This window comes from Diabrotica virgifera, chromosome 1 (assembly GCF_917563875.1).
Source record: "Diabrotica virgifera virgifera chromosome 1, PGI_DIABVI_V3a".
Classification (NCBI taxonomy): domain Eukaryota; kingdom Metazoa; phylum Arthropoda; class Insecta; order Coleoptera; family Chrysomelidae; genus Diabrotica; species Diabrotica virgifera.
Window position 1 is genome coordinate 287,260,245 of NC_065443.1, and position 25,542 is coordinate 287,285,786.

At 33.5% G+C, this 25,542-nt stretch overlaps 1 protein-coding gene across 1 annotated transcript in view; it reads left to right on the plus strand.

The window, feature by feature from the left end:
- The window catches only part of LOC114324294 (mitochondrial uncoupling protein Bmcp), a 66,304-nt gene that overhangs the window by 33,500 nt on the left and 7,262 nt on the right, over positions 1 to 25,542 (plus strand). The window contains exon 3 of the mRNA XM_028272098.2: positions 7,596 to 7,881. Within this exon, the coding sequence (XP_028127899.1) occupies positions 7,596 to 7,881 (286 nt within the window). The remainder of the gene's footprint in view (positions 1 to 7,595; positions 7,882 to 25,542) is intronic.

Here is a 25,542-nt window from a genome sequence, read left to right on the forward strand (position 1 = left end):
ATTATAGTTGGCTTTATAAACGTATGTCCGCAAATGTTTCGTTTCCGAGATACGGGATGTTGAATTTTTTCTTACAAACTGACGATTTATTTTATTGCTTTAAAACCGGGTGAGATATGCCAATGAAATTTGGTGGGTTTTAAGTCGTAGTTATTGCACATTTTCTGACATACAATTAAGAATTTAATATTCACCATTAGCGCGCATACGTGTAATATGACCGATCATATTACGAAACATTTGCGGACATACGTTTATAAAGCCAACTGTCATTATTTTTTCATGCCGAATTAACCCTTAAAGTTTGTCGCACTTATTTAAAAACACCGTGTATTGATAAAGAACATGTCTAGTTGTTAAAGTATCTAACTTTTTTTTAACGAATTAATCAAAAAGCAGAATGTTAAGAAAACCTGATGCTATAGTTGGGTTTTAATTTCGGTATTTTATAAATGATAGAATATTCCACAGGGTGATGCAAACTTTTTTTGAGAAAAAAACACGTTTGATTGGTACACCCGCTATACAATGAAAATTTACCTGTTTAGCAACAATATTATTACAGTGGTATTGCTAAAAAATCAGGCTATAACATGTTAAAAAAAATCACTTAAATCGGCTAACAGGTTTAGGAAATATGAGACATCGAAAAGGACCACATTTTTAAGTGGGCCGATTTCTATGCACGTAAGTTAAGTTCCATTTTAGCTGTCTTATTCGTGTTTTCAGGATACGGTGGGCAACCTCTAATAATAATGGAGCCCCGCTTAACTGAAATGATAGGGGACAATTATTTTTTCCGATAACGAATTTTTCGGTGTTTTCGAATTATTGTGTTGGGAAAACACACCCTTCATATATCATCACAAAATCAGATATCAGTTTCACAAAAATCTCTGTGGTTTTGTTTTTTTTTTTTGTTTGTTTCAAATCATAGACTCCCTAATAACCGCCTTGCCAAGTTAATCCGAGAGGAAGCCCTAACAAGAAGAAAGCCCTTTGGATGTCAACGAATGCGATGGAGAGATAATATATGGTCAGATTTAAGAACAATGGGACTATCCTAAGCACTAAGGGACCAATATAATATTCCAATATTCCAACTATCATGGACGACCGTTCGAGATGGAGGCGAGTTGTGCAGTCAGCTAAGACCCACCCCTGCTAGCTGTAGTGCTGCGAGAAGAAGAAGTGTTTCAAATTGTTTCCGAGCTGCGATGTACCGCTATGTTTTTATTAACAGAACATCAGCAGGTGTTGATTCTTTACATTGTTCATCAAACTTAAGGGCAGCCTAAAATTATACAATCTAATGTAGTTTCTGTTATTAAAAAATTGTGGGAGATCCCTTAAATAAAATAATGAGATGACCTAACTACTGCATTTATTCGCTCGTTCTACATATATGTAAAAGTAGATAAAGAAATGTTTTTTTATTAAACGTGACTTAACCATAAACACTTTTCTTATTTCTCTTTTTATTGGTTTGCTTAGTTGTGCATCTGCCAGTACATTTCATTGGATTGCAGCTCGTCTTGCTAAGCAACGTCGTCTAAGCAATGCTGCAACACTAAAAAACCTAAAAGAAATCTGAAGTGACTAATGCCGTCACCTTCTGAGTATTCATCATCATCATTCTCTTTGCCTTATCCCTATGCGGGGTCGGCTTCCCTAATTGCATTTCTCCACACAATTCTATCTTGGGTCATATCAATGTTAATCCCCTTTACCAACATGTCCTGCCTTATCGTCTCCCCCCAGGTCTTCTTTGGTCTTCCTCTCCTACTCCTTTCAGGAATATGCACTTCAGCTATTCTTCGTATTGGGTGATTAACGTCTCGACGTTGAACATGACCAAACCATCTTAACCTATGCTCTCTCATTTTGGCATCAATTGGTGCCACACATAGACTTCCCCTAATATACTCATTTCTAATTTTATTCTTCTTTGTCACTCCACTCATCCATCTAAGCATTCTCATTTCCGCCACATGCATTCGTTGTTCCTCTTTCTTTTTCACTGCCCAACATTCTGTTCCGTACATCACAGCCGGTCTTATGGCTGTTTTATAGAATTTTCCCTTCAGCTTCATTAGAATTTTTCTGTCACACAACACGCCACTCGCTTCTTTCCACTTCATCCATCCAGCCCTAATTCTACTGCATGCATCTCCATCTATTTCTCCATTACTCTGTAATACCGATCCTAGGTACTTAAAACTATTGCTTTTCACCATCCAAAGATACCATTTAATTTGTAGTAACTCCATCTTTAAATGAACATTCCAAATACTCTGTTTTTGTCCTACTAAGTTTTAAACCTTTTTCCTCCAGAGCTTGTCTCCACGGTTCCAGTTTTTCTTCTGTCTCTTTCACTATTTCCTACTAACACTACATTATCAGCATACCACGGAATGCTACCCTGTAGTTTCGCTGTTATCTGGTCCAAAACTAATGAGAATAAATAAGGACTAAGCACCGAGCCTTGGTGCAATCCTACTTTCACCTGAAATTTATCAGTCTCTCCCACACCTGTCCTAACACTATGTAACAAAATGAACTTCTGTTGGAGTGATATACTCCAACAGAAGTAATGAAAAAGAAAAGAAAAGACTAGGTAACTAAATAGTTGGGATGAAAAGAGAAAGGTGAGATGGCTTCTACGTTGAGAAGCTGCAATAGGAAAAAATAAAAAAAAATACTACTTTGCAGTTGTACTGAAGAAAGGGGGATTAGAAGGGATAGAAGTAAAGTGGGAAGAGACAGAGGCAAACTGAATAGAGTTGGCTAGCTATAGATGCAAGAGAGCAACTTGACACTCAAGGATGGATACGGCTCGTTTGCATGCCTGTCGAAGAACAGTAGCTCTATATAGATAGTAATGATGACTAAAAGATGAAATAATAAAATAAGAATAATGTACTGAAAATGAATGGAGATGAATAATGACTAAAAACGAACAAAATAAATAAAACTAACTAATCATGGGCGCCATGAAAATGATCTTCGATCATTTTCCCAGGTATCTTACACTGCTTTCCAATATTAAATATATTAAACCTGTAATAATGAACATAAAGGAATAATAAAATAATTGATATACAAAATAAATACATATTTATTAAAAATAACTACTAGATTTTTGACAATCTCTGAGTTACACAAAGTGTATATCATGTGACTCTAAAATGACATAAGTTATACAAAAAGTCATCTCTAAGATAACAACAATAATGTTATCTGTTACAAAATTACAGGTATTAGTACCTCTTACTTACATATAGGGTACAAAATTACATAAGTCTTCTACCAAATGGTTATAGTACGCCTGCTACGTACAACTGAATTGAAACCGACAAAGATGAAAATAATACAAATAAATAGGCCCAAGCCTCACTAAGGGAAAATACAATAATGAATAAATAAAGTTAAATATACAATTGACTAAAGTAGAAATGAAGTTGAGATAAATACCGACGATGACCTAAATTAACCGAACAAATGGAATAAAGCGAATAACAGTAAAATATTTGGGAAACAAGCTAGTAATATTAAAAAATAAATTTACCCGAATTACATAAACCAATATCAAAGCAATAATAAAGCATTAAAAACCTAATTTTCTCTAGGCTTATTCCTGTGCACAAGAAGTTACCGTAGATACAAAGTTTGGGAACCAAATAATCTAATATACAAATATGTCATATTTAAAAAAAAACCAGAGGTAAACTAAATCTGGAAAAAAAAATTAATTAACATAGCGCATTAAACCGAGAGTCTGAAATGTAAAAAAAACCAATAGTTACTAAAACACACTAATTGTTTCCAAACGAATCCCAATGATTCCTAAAAGGGTTGCGGTTGCATCCTAGAAAATGATGCACCAGGATGGTGCGACCCATGACTCCTGTAGGCCCAGGTGCCAAGACGAAAACTGAGCTGGAACGCTCCCATAGCTTGTTCCCAAAAAGACGTATTCCCATGATGACTTGACTGTGGCTGTAGTGGTTTCCCTAGGTGGTCAAATAAGGTCTACGACTTCATGGTAGGGTTTCTCCTAAATGGCTAAAAACATTCCCAGTTTTATTTCCCATTTTAAACATTAGCAAAAAGTAAAGGGAAGAAGAAATAATTGAGGAAACTTTTTAGAAGCATTAACATAGAAAAACCGATCATTAAGATGGAACAAAAACTAATCTCAGGTAACCTTGAACTATTTTGAGTGTGAACACATGAACAAATAATGATAAATGTGAAATTTGAATATGATTTTCTGAGGGAATATCTGTAAAAATATATAGAATTTATAAAAATATTGGAGGTTCAATAAATTTAAAACCTACAGAGAAATGATAATTATTTCTAATATTAATTGAGAATTGCATATGTTTGGTTATGTCTAACCAAAAAATATATTAATATATAATTTTCCTTGAATGAATATTCAATAATCTAAATAATCTACATAAAATCCAAATAATGAGTTGACTAAGAAATTTAACAATGAACCTAATATCTCAAAGGTTCCATCACAAAAACCAAGGCTATACATAAAAATTACTATGAAAAAGTAGATCTCACCGAATGATTCCTATTTATACTCCAACAGGAGTTGTCACCCACATGTCTCCTCACTCCAGACAATCCCTGGTGGTAACTTTTTACTTTACGTTAAATTTCTTATGTGATAAAATAAGTTGGAGGAAATCATCCGCCATTCTATATGGTATATCTATTCGACACCACAGCTCACAGTCAAGTAAAGAACGAGAGGCGTTTCTCCGCCAAGGTAAACGTCAAATTCTCTCAGAACCCGAATAATTCTCGATAGGTGGAGTACGTTCCATCACCGAGGTATGACGTCACCTCAGTGGTCCTATACGAGAATTTAAATGAGAGACCGAGGGAAAATAATAATAATAATTATTAAAGAGCTACTTTCGCAACGTGACCGTTACAACTAGTCGTTAGTCCCTCATACATATCTCTCACAATCTTTACATATTCGCCAGGGACTCCTTTCTTATTGAGTGCCCACCACAGAATCTCTTGAGGAACTCGTATCATATGCTTTCTCAAGATCAATGAATCGTCACCGTCACCTACTGAGTATGTATTATGTATTACATCTATCGTCAGTAGTCACTTTGCCGATTCCGTCATCCATGTCGTTTGCATTGGAGATTTCTGTTGCCTTGTTAGCTAGCTGCAAGACTGCCTGTACCGGGTGTCCCAATAAGAATGGCTCTCGGCCATATCTCAGGAACCGTTTATAGTAGAGCTTTGAAATAAAAAATTTTGTAACAAAAGTTGCCTCAGGAAAAGCCTGGAAATTATTTTCATAATTGTGGGACCACCGCTAGAGGGCGTAATTGAATATCAAAAATTTAAAAATCTAAATTTTACAAAATTTTCCTAATGAAGGGGCACTGGAAATCCGATCGTCGTATTCTTCATAAAATTCTACGCATATTTGATTTGACAAGTTTAGGTCTACCTTTGGAAATAAGAGGTGGGGGTGAGTGGGAAACTTGTTATGAAAAACTGGCTGTGAGTCCGGTTCTGCTTAATCAAATTTTGCAAACTTGGTCTTGTTGAAGACAGATCTTTTTCCTTAATGTAAAAGTTATGATTTCGAACCAACTTACTGAGTAATATGCCAGCTAGAAGGCGTTATTTAATTTTTTTCAGAAATCTAGTGTTCCTTGGAAAATATTAAATACAAACATGCATTTTTAATACCATATTACAAAATTAGACAAAATTAGCAACAGAATAGCGAAAACCGCATGTTAATACCTTTTTTCTATCTCGAGATATCTTACAAAACGTGTAAATTTAAAAACATAACTGTTACTGTCACCGGTAAACGAAATAATTCATTAAAAGTAGTGTGCTATGGAAACAACAAAGAAACATTTTCCAGCTGTCAACGTATATTAGGTCTTTTCAACGCTTCTCATTTGTTTCGAGCCTCGTTCATATCTCGTATATATTAATATTATACACGGATTATACGGCATATGACAGAGGCTCGAAACAAATGAGAAGCGTTGAAAAGCCCTATTACAAAGAAATAAAAACAACTATTTAGTGATGACATAAACGTTCAAATTTTTGCCCATCATTTTCGTTGCAAACATTTACTCTTTCAAGAGTAGATTGAACAGCAGTCTCAATTTCTGCTCTCGATATGCTTTGAATGGCGTTTAGTATTCTCTGGATAATGTATTCTAGAGTAGTGTATGATGGGCAACAATTTGAATATTTAGGTCGTCACTAAGTAGTTCTTTTTGTTCTGTGTTATATTTAATTTTAATAGTATTGTTTCTCTTTATATTGTTGTTTTAATTAATTATATTTTTATACGTTGACATCTGGAAAATGATATTTTGTTTTTTTTTCACAGCACACTACTTTTCATTAACTTAGTTTACCGGTGATAGTAACAGTTATGTATAAAATTTACACGTTTCTCGAGATATCTTGAGATAGACAAAAGGTATCGACATGCGGTTTTCGCTATTCTATTGCTAATTTAATCTAATTTTATAAAGTATGATTAAAAATGCATACTTGTATTTAATATTTTCCAAAGAAAACTAGATTTCTGAAAAAAATTAAATAACGCCTCCCAGCTGGCTGATTACTTATTAGCATGGTTCAAAATTATCACGCTTACATTGAAGAAAAAGACCTGTCTTCAACAAGACCCAGTTTTCAAAATTTGATTTAGCAGAACCGGACTTAGAGCCATTTTTTCATAACAAGGTTCCCACTCACCCCCACCTCTTATTTGCAAAGGTAGAGTTAAACTTGTTATATAAAATATGCGCAGAATTTGATGAAGAATACAATAATCGGATTTCCAGTGCCCCTTCATTAGGAAAATTTTGTAAAATTTAGATTTTTTTATTTTTGATATTCAATTACGCCCTCTAGCGGTGGACCCACTATTATGAAAATAATTTCCAGGCTTTTCCTGAGGCAACTTTTGTTATAAAATTTTTTATTTCAAAGTTCTACTATAAACCGTTCCTGAAATATGGCCTAGAGCCATTCTTATTGGGACACCCGGTACAATGTCTTGGTCTGTAAATTCTTCGGAGTCATCCGCAACGATCCATTCGTTCACGACATCTTCATTTAAGTATTCGCATCCAGGTAGGAATTATCCCTGTCCAGTTTTCAAAACTTCCTAACTTCTTCCAGTCCTTAACTTTTTTCTAAAATTGTATAATACGTGCATCATGTGGCTGACTTTAGCGCTTCATTTATAACACGTGTTTTGGAATCCTACAGAATGGTTCGTAACAACAATCCTCCATAGTGTCGTTTAAATATTTCTATAACGCCTTGATCGAGAGGCTGAATTATAGTGACATTTGGAAGAAAGAAGCGAACAAGGATATCACCACTTTTTAATTCTCTGGGATGTGGGGGCGCGTTATCAGTTGATATTCTCTTGATCCCCTACCTAGCTCAAATCCTATAATCACGTCAAATCACATAACGATGGAGATTACAGTATTTGTTAAGAGACTCATTGTTTTTTATTGGTCCTTTTTTATTTAGACGTTTCTTTCTTCTTCCAGGATATGGCCAGCAGTTCTACGACAAGCTACTTACGGTACCATTAAATTCGGAACTTACTACACATTGAAGAGGTTCGTAGTTACTTATAACGAAGGGAAGGAAAGTGTCACTGCGAATGTTGTGTGTGCAGTAATAGCAGGAGCGATATCGAGTGCCATTGCCAACCCCACGGATGTGTTGAAGGTCCGCATGCAGGTGGCCGGTACCCACGGCAGTACGAACGTAGGATTGGTGGACTGTTTCAGGGACGTGTATACTCATGAAGGAATCTCAGGATTGTGGAGGGTGAGTTTTTCCTAAGTTTTTTGGTTTGTTATATTGTTTGTAGGGCATAATTATTAATAAGCTAGTTAAGATAGGCAAAATGCCCTCCCAGAATTAATTTTTTAAATTTTTTTACGTTCTATGTGACTAAAAAATAAGACAGCGCAATTTTAACCTTCTATCTCCTTCCCCCTCAGCACACCACCAAAACGTTCGTTTTTGGTTTTTATTTTATTTTTTTGCAGGTGAGATGCAATAAATTTAAAATTTTAAAAAAATTCACAAGCATAGTACCTAGTTAAGGCTTTTACAAAAAATATCCATTTTTTTATAGACCCGTAGATTGGTTGAGTATTTCTGATTTTTTTTTCAGATTATTCGTAAGGTGCGCCCCGCCCCCCCCCCCAAAAAGGCAAAAAGCTGTTTTTTAGGGATTTTGGGGATTTTCCCCATTTGATAAACTTCAAAATAGATCAAGTCAAGATTTTTTAAAGGATTATATTATAATTCGAATTAACTGGGTTCTATAAGACATTCAGAAACGGGAGAAACACGTTCGCATCCCCAAAAACCATGTTTTAGATCGATACAACCTGAATTTTTTTTTCATTTTTTACGTTTTTATGTGATCCGCACCTCTCCGCCTTTTATTGCGGCAGATTCGTGCAAATATTATAAGAATTGTGCATTTAATGATAGAAGCATATAATTTTAACCACATATACCACACATATAAAGGTTCAAAATTAGATACGAGGCCATCTCAGATTTTTTTACAAAACTGGCGGGCATTCAAAATGGCGACGATAAATATGTGACTAATAGCACGATAACTTTTAAACGAAAAGTCCGACTTCAACCAAATTTGGTATACGGGTTCCTTTTTTGATGTATAAGATCGAGCTCTTGAACCGGAAGAATCGGTTTACCAGAAGTTGTGTTTTTCCTGATTTTTTATGTAAAAATATGTGTTTTTTTAAAATTCTTTCACCCTGTATACAGGGTGTTTCATTATTAATTGTCCATATAATAACTGAAGAAACCTTAGCACAAAATACGAAGATTTAACCTAAAACACTTAAATAAAATGTGGTTCCTTACTGAGTTACAGGGTGTTTTATCTAAAAATTTAAAAATTATTTTTGCTCAGCATTTTAAAACTATTCGGCGAATCCTTTTCATACTTAGCAGCAAGTATAGGTTCTATACAAACTACTAAATTATATTAAACAAACGTTTCTGGCTATTACCAGAGGCGTACGACGGGGTAAAGTGAATGGTTGACCCTTTCCAAATTTTACGCCACTGGCGGAATTGCTATTTTAGTTAAATTTTTTTATTCTCCAATACTTTCTGTGAAAATTATATACTCCTCACTCGTAACGATAAAGTCATTAGTTTTCGAGATCTTTGAAGTTAAAAATTAAACGACACGGTTATTTTGATTAATGTATTGTGTCACTTCATTTTTAATTTCAAATATCTCGAAAACTAATCCGTTTATCGTTACGAATGAAGAGTATATTATTTGCATAAAAAGTATTGGAAAATCAAAAAATTACACTAAAATAGCAATTTCGTCAGTGGCGTAGACTTTGGGAAGGGTCAACCAGCCACTATCCCCTGTCGTAAGCCTCTGGTAGTAGCTAAAAACGTTTATTTATCTTAATTTAGTAGGGTGTACAGTACCTACACTTTCTGCCAAGTATGATAAGGATAAGCCAAATAGTTTTAAAGTACTGGGTACAAATAATTTTTAAATTTTAATCATATGTATCATATCATAAATTAATCAAAATAACTGTGCCGTTTCATATTTAACTTCAAATATCTCGAAAACTAATGACTTTATCGTTACCAATGAAGAGTATATTATTTACGTAGAAAGTATTGAAAAAGTATTGGAGAATTTAAAAATGGTACTAAAATAGTAATTCCTCCAGTGGCGTAGAATTTGAGAAGGATCAACCATTCACTATCCCCTGTCGTACGCCTCTGGTAGTAGCTAGAAACGTCTGTTTATCATAATTTAGTAGGGTGTATAGTAGTCGCACTTTCTGCCAAGTATGAAAAGGATAAGTCGAATAGTTTTAAAATGCTGAGCAAAAATAGTTTTTAAATTTTTAGATAAAACACCCTGTAACTCAGTAAGTAACCACATTTTATTTAAGTGTTTTAGGTTAAATCTTCGTATTTTGTGCTAAGGTTTCTCCAGTTACTATATGGACAATTATTAATGAAACACCCTGTATTAATGGTTTTCAGGTCAACTTCCACGTCATCCAACTATCTCGTTCTGGGCCTTCGTATATTAATTTTTCAAAAAGGAATACCGGCATTGAAAAGAGCGTAAAAATATTTTTTAGGAAATATTTTTAACTTTTTAGTTATGTTAATTACCATAATGTAATAAATGCATAACTTATCTTCACATGTACCTATGTGCGGCAGATTCGTGCAAATATTATAAGAATTATTGTGCATTTAATGGTAGAAGCATATAATTTGGACCGCATATTACTACACAAACAAAGGTTCAAATTTAGCTATGAGGCCATCTCAGATTTTGCCTTTTACAAAAAAGGCGGGCATTCAAAATGGCGACTATACATATGTGACTAATAGCACGATAACTTTTGAACGAAAAGTCCGGTTTCAACCAAATTTGGTGTATAGGTTCTTTTTTTGATGTATAAGATCGAGCTCTTAAACCGGAAGAATCGGTTTACCAGAAGTTGTGTTTTTCCTGATTTTTTTGTAAAAATATGTTGTTTATTTTTTCAATTCTTTCACCCTGTATATATTAATTTTTCAAAAAGGTAATACCGGGGTTGAAAAGAGCGTAAAAATATTTTTTAGGAAATATTTTGAACTCTTGAGTTATGTTAATTACCATTTAATAAATGCATAATGTATCTTCACATGTAGGTACACCTATGTGTGGTAGATTCGTGCAAATAATAATAGAAGAAATATTGTGCATTTAATGGTAGAAGCATATAATTTAGACCACACATACTACACATATAAAGATTCAAATTTAGATATTAGGCCATCTCAGATTTTGTCTTTTACAAAAATGGCGGACATTCAAAATGAATATGCCGCCCATAGGTACATGTGAACATACGTTATGCATTTATTAAATGGCAATTAACATCACTAAAAAGTGCAAAATATTTCCTAAAAAATATGTTTACATTTTTTTCAATGGCGGTATTACCTTTTGCAAAATTTATATATACAGGGTGGAAGAATTGAAAAAGAAACAACATATTTTTACATAAAAAAACAGTAAAAATACAACTTCTGGTAAACCGATTCTTCCGGTTCAAGACCTCGATCTTATTCATCAAAAAAAGAACCTATATACCAAATTTGGTTGAAATCTGACGTCTCGTTCAAAAGTTATCGTGCTATTAGTCACATATGTATAGTCGCCATTTTGAATTCCCGCTACTTTTGTAAAAGGAATAAAAACTGAGATGGCCTCATATCTAAATTTGAACCTTTATATGTGTAGTATATGTGGTTAAAATTATATGCTTCTACTGTTAAATGCACAATAATTCTTATAATATTTGCACGAATCTGCCGCACATAACTTTTTGAATAATTAATACATACAGGGTGAAAAAATGGAAAAAAACAACATATTTTTACATAAAAACCAGGAAAAACACAGTTTCTGGTAAACTGATTCTTCCGGTTCAAGACCTCGATCTTATACATAAAAAAAAAGAACCTATATACCAAATTTGGGTGAAATCTGACGTCTCGTTCAAAAGTTATCGTGCTATTAGTCACATATGTATATTCGCCATTTTGAATGCCCGAATGAGATGGCCTCATATCTAAATTTGAACCTTTATATGTGTAGTATATGTGGTCCAAATTATACAGGGTGTCCCGAAAAGAATGGTCATAAATTATACCACACATTCTGGGGTCAAAAATAGTTTGATTGAGCCTAACTTACTTCAGTACAAATATGCTCATAAAAAAAGTTACAGGCCTTTGAAGTTACAAAATGAAAATCGATTTTTTTCAATATATCGAAAACTATTAGAGATTTTTTATTGAAAATGGACATATATCATTCTTATAGCAGGAGCATTGTAAAACAAAATTATAGTGAAATTTGTCAACCCCATAAAAATTTATGGGGATTTTGTTCCCTTAAACCCCCCCCAAACTTTTGTGTACGTTCCAATTAATTCATTATTGTGGTACCATTAGTTAAACACAACGTTTTTAAAACTTTTTTGCCTCTTAGTATTTTTTCGATAAGCCAGTTTTTATCGAGATGCGGCTTCTTTTTCAATACATTTACGTAAAAATTTTATGGGGGTTTTGTTCTTTTAAACCCGCCAAATGTTTGTGTACGTTCCAATTAAACTGTTATTGTGGTACCATTTGTTAAACACAGTGTTTTTAAAACTTTTGCCTCTTAGTCTTTTTTTCATAAGTCACCTTTTGTCGAGATGTAGCTTCTTTTTCAAAATATACCTAAAAATGTAAATTGTAAAAAAATTTTCAGATTATTAATAGGTCTCTATAATCGTACTTAACCATATACAAAATATGTAGTGGATTCGACAAATATTCAAAATATCTCGATAAACACTGGCTTATCGAAAAAGTACTAAGAGGCAAAAAAATTTTAAAAACATTGTGTTTAACTAATGGTGCCACAATAATAATTTAATTGGAACGTACGCAAAAGTTTGGGGGGATTTAAGGGAACAAAACTCCCATAAAATTTTTATGGGGTGCACAAATTTCACTTTATTTTTTTTTTAAGATGTTGCTGCCATAAAAATGCCACATGCCCATTTTCAATGAAAAATCTCTGAAAATTTTCGATATATGAAAAAAAATCGATTTTCATTTTGTAACTTCAAAGGGCTGTAACTTTTTTTGCGCTATTTTTGACCCCAGAATCTGTGGTATAATTTATGACCAATCTTTTCGGGACACCCTGTATACTTCTAACATTAAACACACAATTGTTTCACATATCGGCTGCACTACTCCACCTTCTCCCAAAAAGTAATTTTTTCGTTTTTATTTTTGTTTAAGTAAGTGGGATGCAATCCATTTAAAATTTTTTAAAAATTCGCAGACACAGTTCAGGCTTTACAAAACACGACTATTTTTTTAAAGACCCGTAAGTTGAGTGTACATAACCTCAAAATGTATTTTTTTAAAAGCTTATAACTTTCTTTAGAGGTGGCTGTGTAGGTCTAATTTGTTTTTATTTTGTGTATTTTATTAAAAACTATATTTCTAATTTTTTCATATTTTTCCCTAATGGGTTACCTTCAAAAATAATATGAAGAACTGATTTTTTAGGTGGTTTTTGGTAATTTTGTCCATTTTATAGACTTCATAATATACCAAATCAACGTTTTTTTATAGGATATATATAATTTGAAGTAACTGAGTCCTTTAGGACATTCAAAAATTGGACGAAACACCTTCAAACCACCAAGAGACCAGACCCCAAAAACCCCCCTGCGTTTTTGGGTGGTTTGAACGTGGTTCAAAACCATTTTTGAATGTCCTAAAGGACTTAATTACTTTAAATTATATATAACCTATAAAACAATCTTGTTTAGATATCTTTTGAAGTCTATAAAAGCGAGAAAATTACCCAATACCCCTAAAAATATTTTTTCGGATTTTTGAAAGCGACGCACGAAAAAATCTGAAAAAAATTGGAAATGCAGTTTTTGATAAAAAAAAAGTTATACGCTTTGAAAAAGAACTGCATTTTGAGGGTATGCATGTGGACTCAACCTACGAGTCTATAAAATATAGGCATGTTCTGTAAAAGGCTCAACTAAGTGAATTTTTTGAATTCCTAAATTATTGCATATTAGCTAGCTAAAAAAATAGATAAATAAAACGGAAAAATGACGTTTTTGGTGGTGGGTCAGGACGTGGAGGGTTAAAATTGCGCTAACTCTTATTTTTAGTCACATAGAAAGTAAAAAAAAATGACAAAAGTTGAATTCTGAGAGTGAGGGCAATTTTAACGAGGGTACCCTTTGACTACTTTTATTTTGGTTTTTAAAATCACGCTTCATTTTGGCCCTAGACTTCAAAATATGTTTTTACACTGGCGTCACTATCATTAAATAAAAAATTCAAATGATATTTTCACGAATCTTAAGTAATTAGGCTAACATCCAACAGTATGTTTATACAAATTCGTTATCTGGGTATTCCGTACGCCTTATCTTTAGTAGTTTTAAATCTTTGCGTATTTCTTATCAGCTTAAAAGGTTAAATATATAAAAAATAATTCAGTTTAGCTTTGTAATTTAAGTGCTAATGTGATTTTTATGACCAGCTATTTTAATATAGATGTTATAAACGAAAGCAACGTGATAGACATACAGATATACAATAATTTCATCATATACAATTTTTGACAGTTTAATAAACACCTGGTTATTAATAGCGGGTTAATTAAACAACAATACTTGAACCATGTGTTGAGAGGGGAAAGATAGCCGTCGAGAACAGGTAGACATTTTTAAAAATCTCTATAGGCCCCAGGGCGACTTAGCCTGAATAAAATGAGTGCCTTGGGTAAAACCAGGGTCAATAATAGGCGGTTGAAGCGTAGCACTGGTCCTGTTACCTTCCTTGTATACCCTAGGCCCTAGATATAGCAGAGTACCCTGATATAATCCCACAGCCGCGTTAGCGTTATAAAACAGGAGACTATTATTATATCTTCGTGACACATACTTTCACCCCAGGACAAATAGGTACTACCATATTTTTTGTTAGTCCTATCAATGTATTTCTCTTTTAGCCCGTCGACCCTAGTAGGCCCATGGCTTTGGCCATTCTCCTCCATCCGTTCTTGTCCATTGCCTTCATCTTCCAACTTGTGACGTTGAGTGTTTTTAAATTATCCTCTTCATCCATTTTCCACCTTGTTCTGGGCCGACCTCTTCTCTGACGTCCTCCAATTGTACTTGACAGTAGTACGCTTATGTGAACTTTGCTAATCATTTTAGGCACCATAAGGGTCTATAATTTAAATAGTAGACCCTTAAAGAAAATGTATGAGCACTATGCCGTCAATTTTTAGTGGCACATGCGTCGACAGTGGCGTATCAAACTTTCCACTTATGGACGGGATAAATAAATTAAAGAGTATCCACCCTGTCTTCCAGAATTTCATTTTTAAAAATTCTATGTGATTAAAAAATAAGACTCGCCGCAAATTTCAAATTTTTTACGTAATGTTTTTTAAGGGGCTATAGCGGTACGCTTTAATTACTATTTTTGCTAATTTTATTTTCTTAATTTTTAATAACTTCTCAAAAGGAAATAATATGGGTCATATAAATTCACATGTAATATACAACCAGATGCTAAGAAGGGCACGTTTTTACGAAACGAAATGTATCCTTATCCATATATTTTTCGTGTGTTCAGTTTAACAAACTGAATTCCCCATAAATTAATTACCTTATCAGACCTTATGTCAATAACTCACTTTGGACATGCTCGAAAACGTTTCCTAAAACTGCAGAAATGTTTCAACTTTTAAACGCCAGATCTAAATAATTTATTGCCCTTCTGGTCAGATGGTAGAAACACAAACAGATTAGCGTCTGTGCTTTTTTTCAGCCAGCTAGTCGGTTACTACACCCCAGCAGGCATCGGTCGCTTGCTGGGCCGAAACAATAACAAACCCTCTTACGAGATGTATAAGCAAAACACCTTTTTTTACCAAAAATAAATAAGTATATTATTGACAATTGTTTGCGTTTTAATTAATATTATTTTATATAATTGTTTCCGTCAACACACACAGCACCTACCGGAATAGGGCTATCCTAGTGTAAAGTAAGAAATTCATAAACATTTTTGGGAATTTTTAAAATAAAAAGTACTGTACCAATAGTTTTGAAAATTTGCATAAGCATTTACCATAAAAAGAAGTACATACATGTAAAAAAAATTCATAAAAAATATGGAAAATTAAACTATTTATGCGCCATCTGCTGGCACCTTACAAAACATAGCTTCACAGCTGCAGTGATTGGGACTAATACGAGATCCTAAAAATTAAAATTTCAAAGATTTTATTGAAATATAAGATACTTTCGATACCATCAACTAGGGGTTTTTTGATTGGATAAAAAATGTCAATTTGGCGGTTTTTGAAACTGAAAATGTTTTAGCTAATTTAAAAAAAAATTTTCAACACTTCGTCATTTTTCCAAATTTTAATATTTCTCGAAAATTCTAGTTGATGGTATAGGAAATAACTTTATGTATTTCCATAATCACTTTGAAATTTTATGTTTCAGGATCTCTATTAATCCCAATCACTGCAGAAGTGGAGCTATGTTTTTTTAACGGTGCTAGAAGATGGCGCATAAATCTTTTAAATTTCAATATTTTTTTATGAACATTGTTTTACGTGTACAGTACAACCTGCCATATCCGGATCTCCCCATATCCGGACGGTTCTGCGCCGTCCAGATTTACCGAAATCTACCGAGAAAAGCAGTCCTGCTCTTGGACAACGCATCCTTTCTTTCCGATCCAAAAGAACTAAAAGATGGAGAAATAATGTTTTATAGAATCTATAAAATGTGTCTATCGACGAAAATTATTGACGGCGTTGATTACTGGAACGTATGAAGGAGAAAACGTTTGAGACTATAAAAGAAGTGGTCTTGATATCCGGATTTTTTCATATCCAGATCGGTCTGTCGCCACATTGATCCGGATATGACAGGTTTTACTGTACTTCTTTTTATAATAAATGCTCATGTACATTTTAAAAACAATTGGTACAGTACTTATTATTTTAGAAATTCCTAAAAAAATATATGAATTTCGTACTTTTACACTAGGATAGCCCCTTAAGAGCACACAGTAGCGATCAACAGGTAGCAACAAACGCGGTACAAGATTGCGAAAGTTCTGCGAATTTTCAAAAGTGAGGCAACAGTGCGTCGGTAATTCGACACTGACACTGACGTTTATGCTATCAAAATCAATAATTTTTATACACATAGGCGCGAAATGTTGCCAAGTCAATGACGTTCGATTTCTTGTTATAAAAAAGTCGATTTTTAGTAGTTCCAATGTGAAACAAAATCTAGGCACGGGATAAAAAAGTTTATTTGAAGAAAGTGTATTTTTTTGTCTTTCTTAATGGCGGTAAAGGCTCCTTTTTTCAATATTTTATTTAGTTATAGAGTAATTTCCACATACTAACATATTTCTGAAATTGGGCTCTGTACCGCCATTCTTTATTATATTACGAATGATATGTGTGCCAAATATCTCGACAAAATATTCAAAATTAGAGCCGAAATGTTGGAACGCGTTTGTTGCTACCTGTTGATCGCTACTGTTTGCTCTTAAGGATAGCTATGACACGATTTTGATAGGCAACCCATGCAAGTCGTATTTTGTCTATGTATGAAAGTTAATAAAAAAAATGTTTCATCCGGAAAGCAGATGGTCGACCTATATTGGGATCCCGTGAAAAAACTCACTGTGTTGAAAAGTTGTCTTTCCTTGAAAATTGAAAACCATGCAACATTAAAGATTTATACACAAAATAGTGGGCTGCTTTTAACTACAAAATAAAATGTTTCATTGATGATAATCTGATAAGATCGAAAGCGTTCTGGAATTTTATAATCCATTTGGATGATTTTTTAATGTTTCTAATAATTAATATACCATTATACAAACGAAGTTTGTACTTCTCTTTAAATTTTTTATCTACCTATGCTATGAAATCTTACTTCATGTGTATGTCCAGGACTTTTTTCTTACGTATTAATGACAGTGATAACATTAATATAAAGGACCAATGGATTACCAAAATATTCCATAAGGAGGATTCCATGTTTTTGACTTTATCTTGCGTGGAGTCGGTTTTGTTTGCATATTTTTATCATATAATGTCAGAGAATTGACGAAGAGCTTAATTATTTTGGTAAATAATTTGTTGTTATTCATACTACAGCTGTCGATATGCATATTTTCGAAATATTAGGAAATCCAAAATACCGATATCATCATTACGATATAAAAAATAATGTTGGTCGATTAGTAACAACATGGTTTTGTGGTAAACACCTATAACGTGTGTCATTGCATGTCAAAACAAAAATATTTTGTTAATAGATAACCCAGATTTTTGCCCAAAAGAAAAATTTGACGTCATTCTGGCAACGTTCTTTATAGGTCATTAGTTTCATACCGTGTATTTTTTCGTGATCGTAAACATGGTTTTTATTATTTAGAATATCGTGATACGTAATATTTAGTTTGTGTAGGAATAATTCTATAAAAAACTTCTATCACAAATTCTATTTGGGTGGTTTCTCTAACAGAAATTGACTAATACGAGGGTCATTCAATATCTTCGTGACCTAAGATTTTTATTTTATTGTTCATTAGAGTTTCTACTAAACTCAATATACTTTTTACAACGAAATTATAAAGTATCAATGTCCGTTGTCGGTCAATGAATACAAGTTCTCGAAATAGCTATTATTTACAGTCGTAATTTTCTTAAAATTAGACGAACATATCGTATCAACATGAAATTCTTTCGGATTTGTTAACAGATGGTAATCGTCAGGAACAAAATCTGGAGAGTAGGAGGAATTAGATGCTAATTCGGATTGATTAATTTTGGTCATTGCAATTATTGCTGCTAGAGAATTGGAAAATATTACAGAAAATGGAAACATCGAACAAAAATGGACGCAAATAAAAGTATGTATGACCAAAGCAGCGCAAGACAGTAATAGAAATATAAAAGATGGATACAAAGAATGGTTTGATGAAGAATGTAAAATAGAACTGGATGAAAGAAAAAAGTTAAGACTCAAAATGATGCAAGTGAATACACCAGAGATAGAGATAAAATACAACGAACAAAGAAAACGAACTAAAAGAATCATAAGAGCAAAGAAAAGAAAGTACAACGAAGATAAATTGTATAAAAGAAAACCATAAAAATGAGAAAAAGGGGTACCAAAGAAAACCTGTACACTACAAAAGTAAAAATGGAAAGAATTTAGTAAGCGACGAAGAAATACTGAACAAATGGAGAGAATACTTCGAAGAGTTTCTAAATGAAATTCCCACAACAAAATATGCAGAAGAAGAAGTACCTTATGAAAATATTGATCAAGAAGAAATACAGGAAAGACCGCCTAATGAAAAAGAAATAATAGAGAAACTAAAGAAAAACAAGAGCCCAGGTAAGGATGAAGTAACAGCTGAAATGTTTAAATATGGAGGACCAGTACTAATTAAGCATTTGGAAAAGCTGATAAAAGAAATTTGGGAACAAGAACACATATACCAAAAGAATGGACTGAAGCCACACTGTGTCCAATTCACAAAAAAGGCGACAAAAGTTTATGCCATAATTACAGGGGAATAGCCCTACTAAACGTTGCATATAAAATATTTGCAGTACATATAAAAGACAAGATAACACAAAAGATAGATAATGGCCTAGGAGAATATCAATGTGGATTCAGAAGAGGACGCAGCACGGTGGATCAAATTTTCCTGCTGCGTGAGATGCAAGCGGAAAGCTACGAATAAGGGAAATCTACAATGGCCCTATTCATCGACTTTAAACAAGCTTTTGACAGAGTTAAACGAAAAGAAATATACAAAGCACTATGTGAAATTGGAATTAGTGAAAAATTAATAAAGATGGTAAAAGTTACACTCAGAGAAACAGAGAACAGAGTTAAAATAAATGGAAAGGAAACAGATAAGTTTAAGGTCGGTGAAGGGGTACGACAAGGAGACCCACTGTCATCATTGTTGTTCAGTATCCTTCTTGAAATGGGCATCAGAGAAGCCGAAATTAACAGAACAGGTCTTGTATACCAACGAAAACACCAATGCTTGGCATTCGCTGATGACATAGTACTGATAGCCAGAAGTAAACAAGAATTAAAAGAAATACTAAAAAGACTAGAGGCGATAGGAATAAAGAAAGGGATATACATAAACGAAGAAAAGACTAAATATATGGAATGGACAGAACGAGAATACACACAAGGACAATATCTGACAATAAACACAGAGGCAAAAATATATACATTCGAAGAAGTAGAGAGATTACAATATCTAGGAGCGACATTCACTAGGAGACCAAATATAAAAGAAGAAATCCAAGCGAGAATTATGGCTGGTAATCGTTGTATCTTTGCTCTAAACAACTTATTAAGAAATAATAACATATCTAGAGGGGCTAAGATAAGAATATACAAGACAGTGATAAGATCTATAGTATTGTATGCCAGTGAAACATGGACGATGAACAAATCCGAGCAAGTCATGCTTAAAGTGTGGAAAAGAAAAGTCCTAAGAAAAATATTTGGCGGAAAGACATGGAATGGGATGTGGATAAGAAGACCAAATGTAGAACTGGAGAGGATGTATGGTGAACCAAACATAGTAGGGATCATAAAATCACAAAGACTGAGATGGTTGGGACATATCCAAAGGATGCCAAACACGAGGTTCCCAAAAGAATACTAACGGGAGGAATAGGAGGAAAGAAGAAGGTATACCGAAAACCAGATGGAAGAAAGATGTTGAAAAAGACATAGAAGAACTGAAAATCACAAATTGGAAAAATAAAGCAGGAAATATGAGAGATTGGAAAGGAATAGTCAACCAAGACAAGGGTCTTCTAGGCCTGGAGAGCTATACATATTACTGACATATATAATTATTGCTGACTTGTATGCAGGTTCACTATTATGATGAAATGGAACCATTTCTCTTCAACACACTTTTTGCTTTCTTTGATGACGAAGAATCTTTGCGTGTCGATTGGTTTTGTAAATAGAATCGTCTTCCCTGTTTCATCTACGGTTATAAAATTCTCGGAGTAAAGTGTTCTCATATTCATGTTCAAGATCAAAGAGGTCATGCCTCGTGAAGACGGTACCTCCCTGACCCCCCAAGCTACCTCCAAACCCCTCCCCAATCGCAGACATAACGTTGGGAAGACTTTATACTTATTTTAGTCTTGAATGCTCTGGAAAATGAGACATTCGAGAGGCCACGTTTGTAGTGGTGGTGTTATGCGTCTTTCGTCAAGTTCCTTAGACTTTTATTCGGATGACTTCTTGGTTTGTTGAAGAAATTGTACGCTTTTTCGTTCATTTTATCTAGGATCCTTGCCTCCTTGGTCTCTTTGTATCGGAATCTTTTGGATACATATGTGGGAATGTTCTCAGTGTATCTTAAGCCGGACTCAAACGACTAGTGTACTTAGCGAATAATCGTTACTTGCAATGTCGTGCGAATGGGCTACTAGTACAATTATTGGTCTGTTAGTATTATTATTATTAGTATTTGACAGTGAATCGGGTTTATGTCTTAGCGTTGTAAAAAAAAACAATTAAAAATAAAAAAAAAACAAATTAAAAATATAATAAAAAAATATACAAAAAAAATAAATATACACTGTGGGCCGAAATAAAGGAGTACATTTTTTAATTGAAAATAACTTTTTTGTTTTTTGGGCGGTTTAATTTCTTTTTGCAGGGCTAATAGCCTAACATGTCCTCAACATGATTGCAAATTTGGAAACAAAAATAACGTACAGAGTCGGACTTATAAAAAAAATTATGTAACGGTGCATTTGAGCTCGTTGCAAATAAAACCTGTCGTAGCTAAAATTGAACTGATATGCCCTTTTGGTAGGTTAACTATCCATAACACTTTAGTAAACATAAAATGTTTCAAAATTACCGGATTCTCAAAATATCATTTTTTTAATTTAAATAATGTTCAGAATGCGCCTTCGCCATAAAATTTGTAAATATCATTTTTTTCTTAAATTGGGAAATCTTATTCGAGTACTTTTCTAATATGTTCACCAGAACGAAACCCTCTTAACACTAAATTACATCTTTTCCATCGTTTTTGCCTCATATTAGCAGTAATTTTTGTTAAATGTCTTAAGAATTTCTCAAATGCTCAAATATGTCAATTTTACTTAGTAAGCCACGACTGCTTAGGTTGTCATGGAATTTGTTTGACATTTATAGTTAAATAAGTAAATTGGCCAGTTCATAATGCCACTTTTAAGCAAAGAGGACAGAATATTAATTAAATATTACCGTAAAAATATAATTATGGTGCAAGAAAAATTGTAAATGCATTTCCTGAAAAAAATTGGCATATTGGAACGATAGGAAAGTTCTTAAGACATCTAAGGGAAACCCATGGGTCTATTGAACATAAAAGTGGAAGAGGAATGAAGCGAACCTCAAGAACTGAAGAAAATATTGCTAGAGTAAGGGTTGCTTTAGGAAATATGCAACCTGACCAATCTGTTGGAACAAGGAAAATCGCAAAAGAAACTAGGATTTCCCGCACATCAGTTCGAAGAATCATTAAAGAAGATTGCCATCTTAAAGTATTTAAAAAAGTTGACTGTCAAAGACTTACTGCCAATGTAAGAGAAAAACGACTGGAAAGATGTAATTTGCTACCTACTAAGAAGTTTCCGCTCTCGTGAAAACATTAGAAAAATATGATTTTCGGATGAAAAAATGTTTTATTTACGGCCTCCTAAAAATACCCAAAATAATAGGGTGTATTCTGACGTACAATTTAAGAGAGAAATTCCACTAGAGCATCTTTTAATTGAAAAAAGTCATTTCTCAAAAGGTATAATGGTCTCTGTTGCAGTATCCATGTTGAGAAAATCTCGTCTGATTTTTGTTGATGCCGGGGTACAACTTAATTCAGAAACATATCAAGAACAAATCTTGCAGCACCTATTACCTGAAATTGAAGAAGTATGTGATGATTACACTTTCCAGCAGGATGGTGCTCCTTCGCACACTTCCCACAATACAAGGATATTCTTGAGTGAAAATTGCCCGGACTATATTGAGCCAGAGATGTGGCCACCTAACAGCCCAGAATTAAATCCGGTTGACTATTCTATTTGGGGAATTTTCGAACAAAATTTGTATGGACAACAATTTGAAACCATCGAACAGCTCAAAGAAAGAATGCAGTTTGTTTGGAACAATTTTGAACAGGGTGTAGTAAATGGGGCTATCAATTTATGGCGCCAATGGCGCAGACGACTTCAAGAAGTGGTAAACAATAATGGTTTTTGGATAATAATGGAAGTGGTAATTCATAATATTTTAGTCTAAGTTTTAAAATTATTAAACTGTTTTCATAAATGTGTTATTTGTTAAAATGTTACATTTTCCTTATTTAATAAAAAAATGATAATTTGCGAATCAGATAATTTTGAAAAATTTCCTTTTTACTGAAGTGTTCTGGATAGTTAACCTACCAAAAGAGTATATCAGTTCAATTTTAGCTTTTTTTTTTAACTCCAATTTATTTAACAATCTGTTCCGTTAGGAACAATCAGTTAAAGTTATGACTTTCTTAGGCTATGACATGTAGGTAAGAATTCCAATGAAAACTTTCCTTTCTAAATTATCAACAAATGTATAGATAGTACTACTAGTAAAATAAAGTAAAACTTAAAATAGTTCTAATTTATCTAAAATCTATTTGGTAAGTCAGTTGGTTTATAACGCTTAAGTCTGCGAACTTCACCCTCCGTGTTTAATAATTCACTCGCGAAATCATTTGGATGCGCACTAAGTCTTTCTTCATACTTTTCACTGTATTTGCTGATTTCTTCTTTGATGCTGGGAACTTTCAGGTCTCTCTCTATTATTGCGTTGGGGACGTACCATGGAGCGTTTACTATGGTTCTTAATGCCTTATTTTGAAAACGTTGTATAATTTCCAAGTTAGAGTTACTGGCTGAGCCCCATAGCTGTATGCCATAGGTCCATATGGGTTTAAGTATGGCTTTGTATACCACTAATTTATTTTCAATTGACAGTCTTGAATGTCTACCCAGAATCCAGTACATTTGTTGAAGTTTGAGTCCAAGTTGCTTTCTTTTGGTGAATATGTGTTTTCTCCATGTTAGTTTTTTATCTAGATGTATGCCCAGGTATTTGGTTGTATCTACTTGTAATAATTGTTTGTTGTTTATGTATACTGGTGGACAGCTCTCTCTTCGCATGGTAAATGTCATGTGGGTCGATTTTGTTTCATTAGCTCTTAGTTTCCATTTTTTTAACCATTTTTCTATTTTATTTAAGTGGGCTTGTAAGTTATGCGAAGCTCTTTGGGGGTCTGTGTGAGATGCGATAATACCTGTGTCATCCGCGAATGTTGCGACTGTTGTCAATCTAGTTGTAGGTAGGTCAGCAATTTTAGCTAAGACAGTTTTCATTTGCAACGAGCTCAAATGCACCGTTACATAATTTTTTTTATAAGTCCGAAAAAGTTATTTTGAACTAAAAAATGTACTCCTTTATTTCGGCCCACAGTGTATACAAAAAAAATATTTACATCCAAAACAGTGTATTAACAGTGTAGTATGTTAGTTTGTTATTATGTATTACTTGTCAAATATAGGAAAGAGTTTGAGAATCTCACGATCGCCATAATACCGCATGGCGATTGTAAGATTTTCAAACTCTTTCCTATATTTGACAAGTAATACATATATTTAGAGTTAGAAATACAGAAAAAAATTCCTCTGATTGAAAAAAAATTGTTTGTTTTTAAAATAAAAGGTCTGGCTAATTGGTCAGCCAAGGCCATCAAATTCACAAAAAAAACCTTCTTTCCTGTTGGTTTTAGAGGTTTGGTTCCAAGCTACTGAGCCATATGTTATGGTTAATATGATTATACTGTTTGCCATCCTGAACTTGGTATTTATCCCAATAAGAGATCTTAGCATGCTACTTAATAGCTTGTTCTTAGTGATAGCGCTGTTGACATGTGGTGTGTATGTCATTCTCTTCTCCATTAGCACTCCTAAATATTTTGCTTGGTTGGACCATTTTATCTGTGTGTTCCTCACACAGATAAGTTGGACCTCCTCACTTGGCGGTCTCGACTTCCAAATCTTTTTTGGAACATCACTTCCTGTTAATTCTCTGGGTTTACTGCGATTTTCCAGTAAATGCATCAATCTTTCAACTGATTTAGAACATTTTGTAGGCATCTTCTTGCTAGGTTTGGATTCAGATTTCTCACTGCTATTACTGTGTCATCTACAAAAATGTCGAGAGTGACACTCAGAACGATTAAGCGTTTGCAGAACGATGGCGCGTCCAAACCTTTCAGTTAAAATTCAGTTCATGTTTAAGATATTCATAGTTTAAGATTTTATACAGTCGGAAAAATGAAAGAATAGGTACCCATGAACGATCATATCAATCACATATTATTAAGATAAATAATAATCTATCTCTCTCGTTTGTTATTTATAGAAAAAAAGAATGCGTGTGTACTTTGTACGCACGTAAGAAGATATTCTTCTATTATATAATAGGTAATTTAAACGAAGTAAATATACTTAAAAGGTTATTTGTACTTATTTTATTTAAAAATCAAACTAACTTTCTTATCTACCACTTTCAAAAAAGAAGAATATCTTCAAAAATTATATAATAATATACTTACAATCATAAAATCTATAAAAAAAATAAAAAAATAATAACTTGCGTGGGGCTTGAACCCACTTCACGTCTACCGCGCCGTACGAAAGTTGACGACATTTCAAACTGC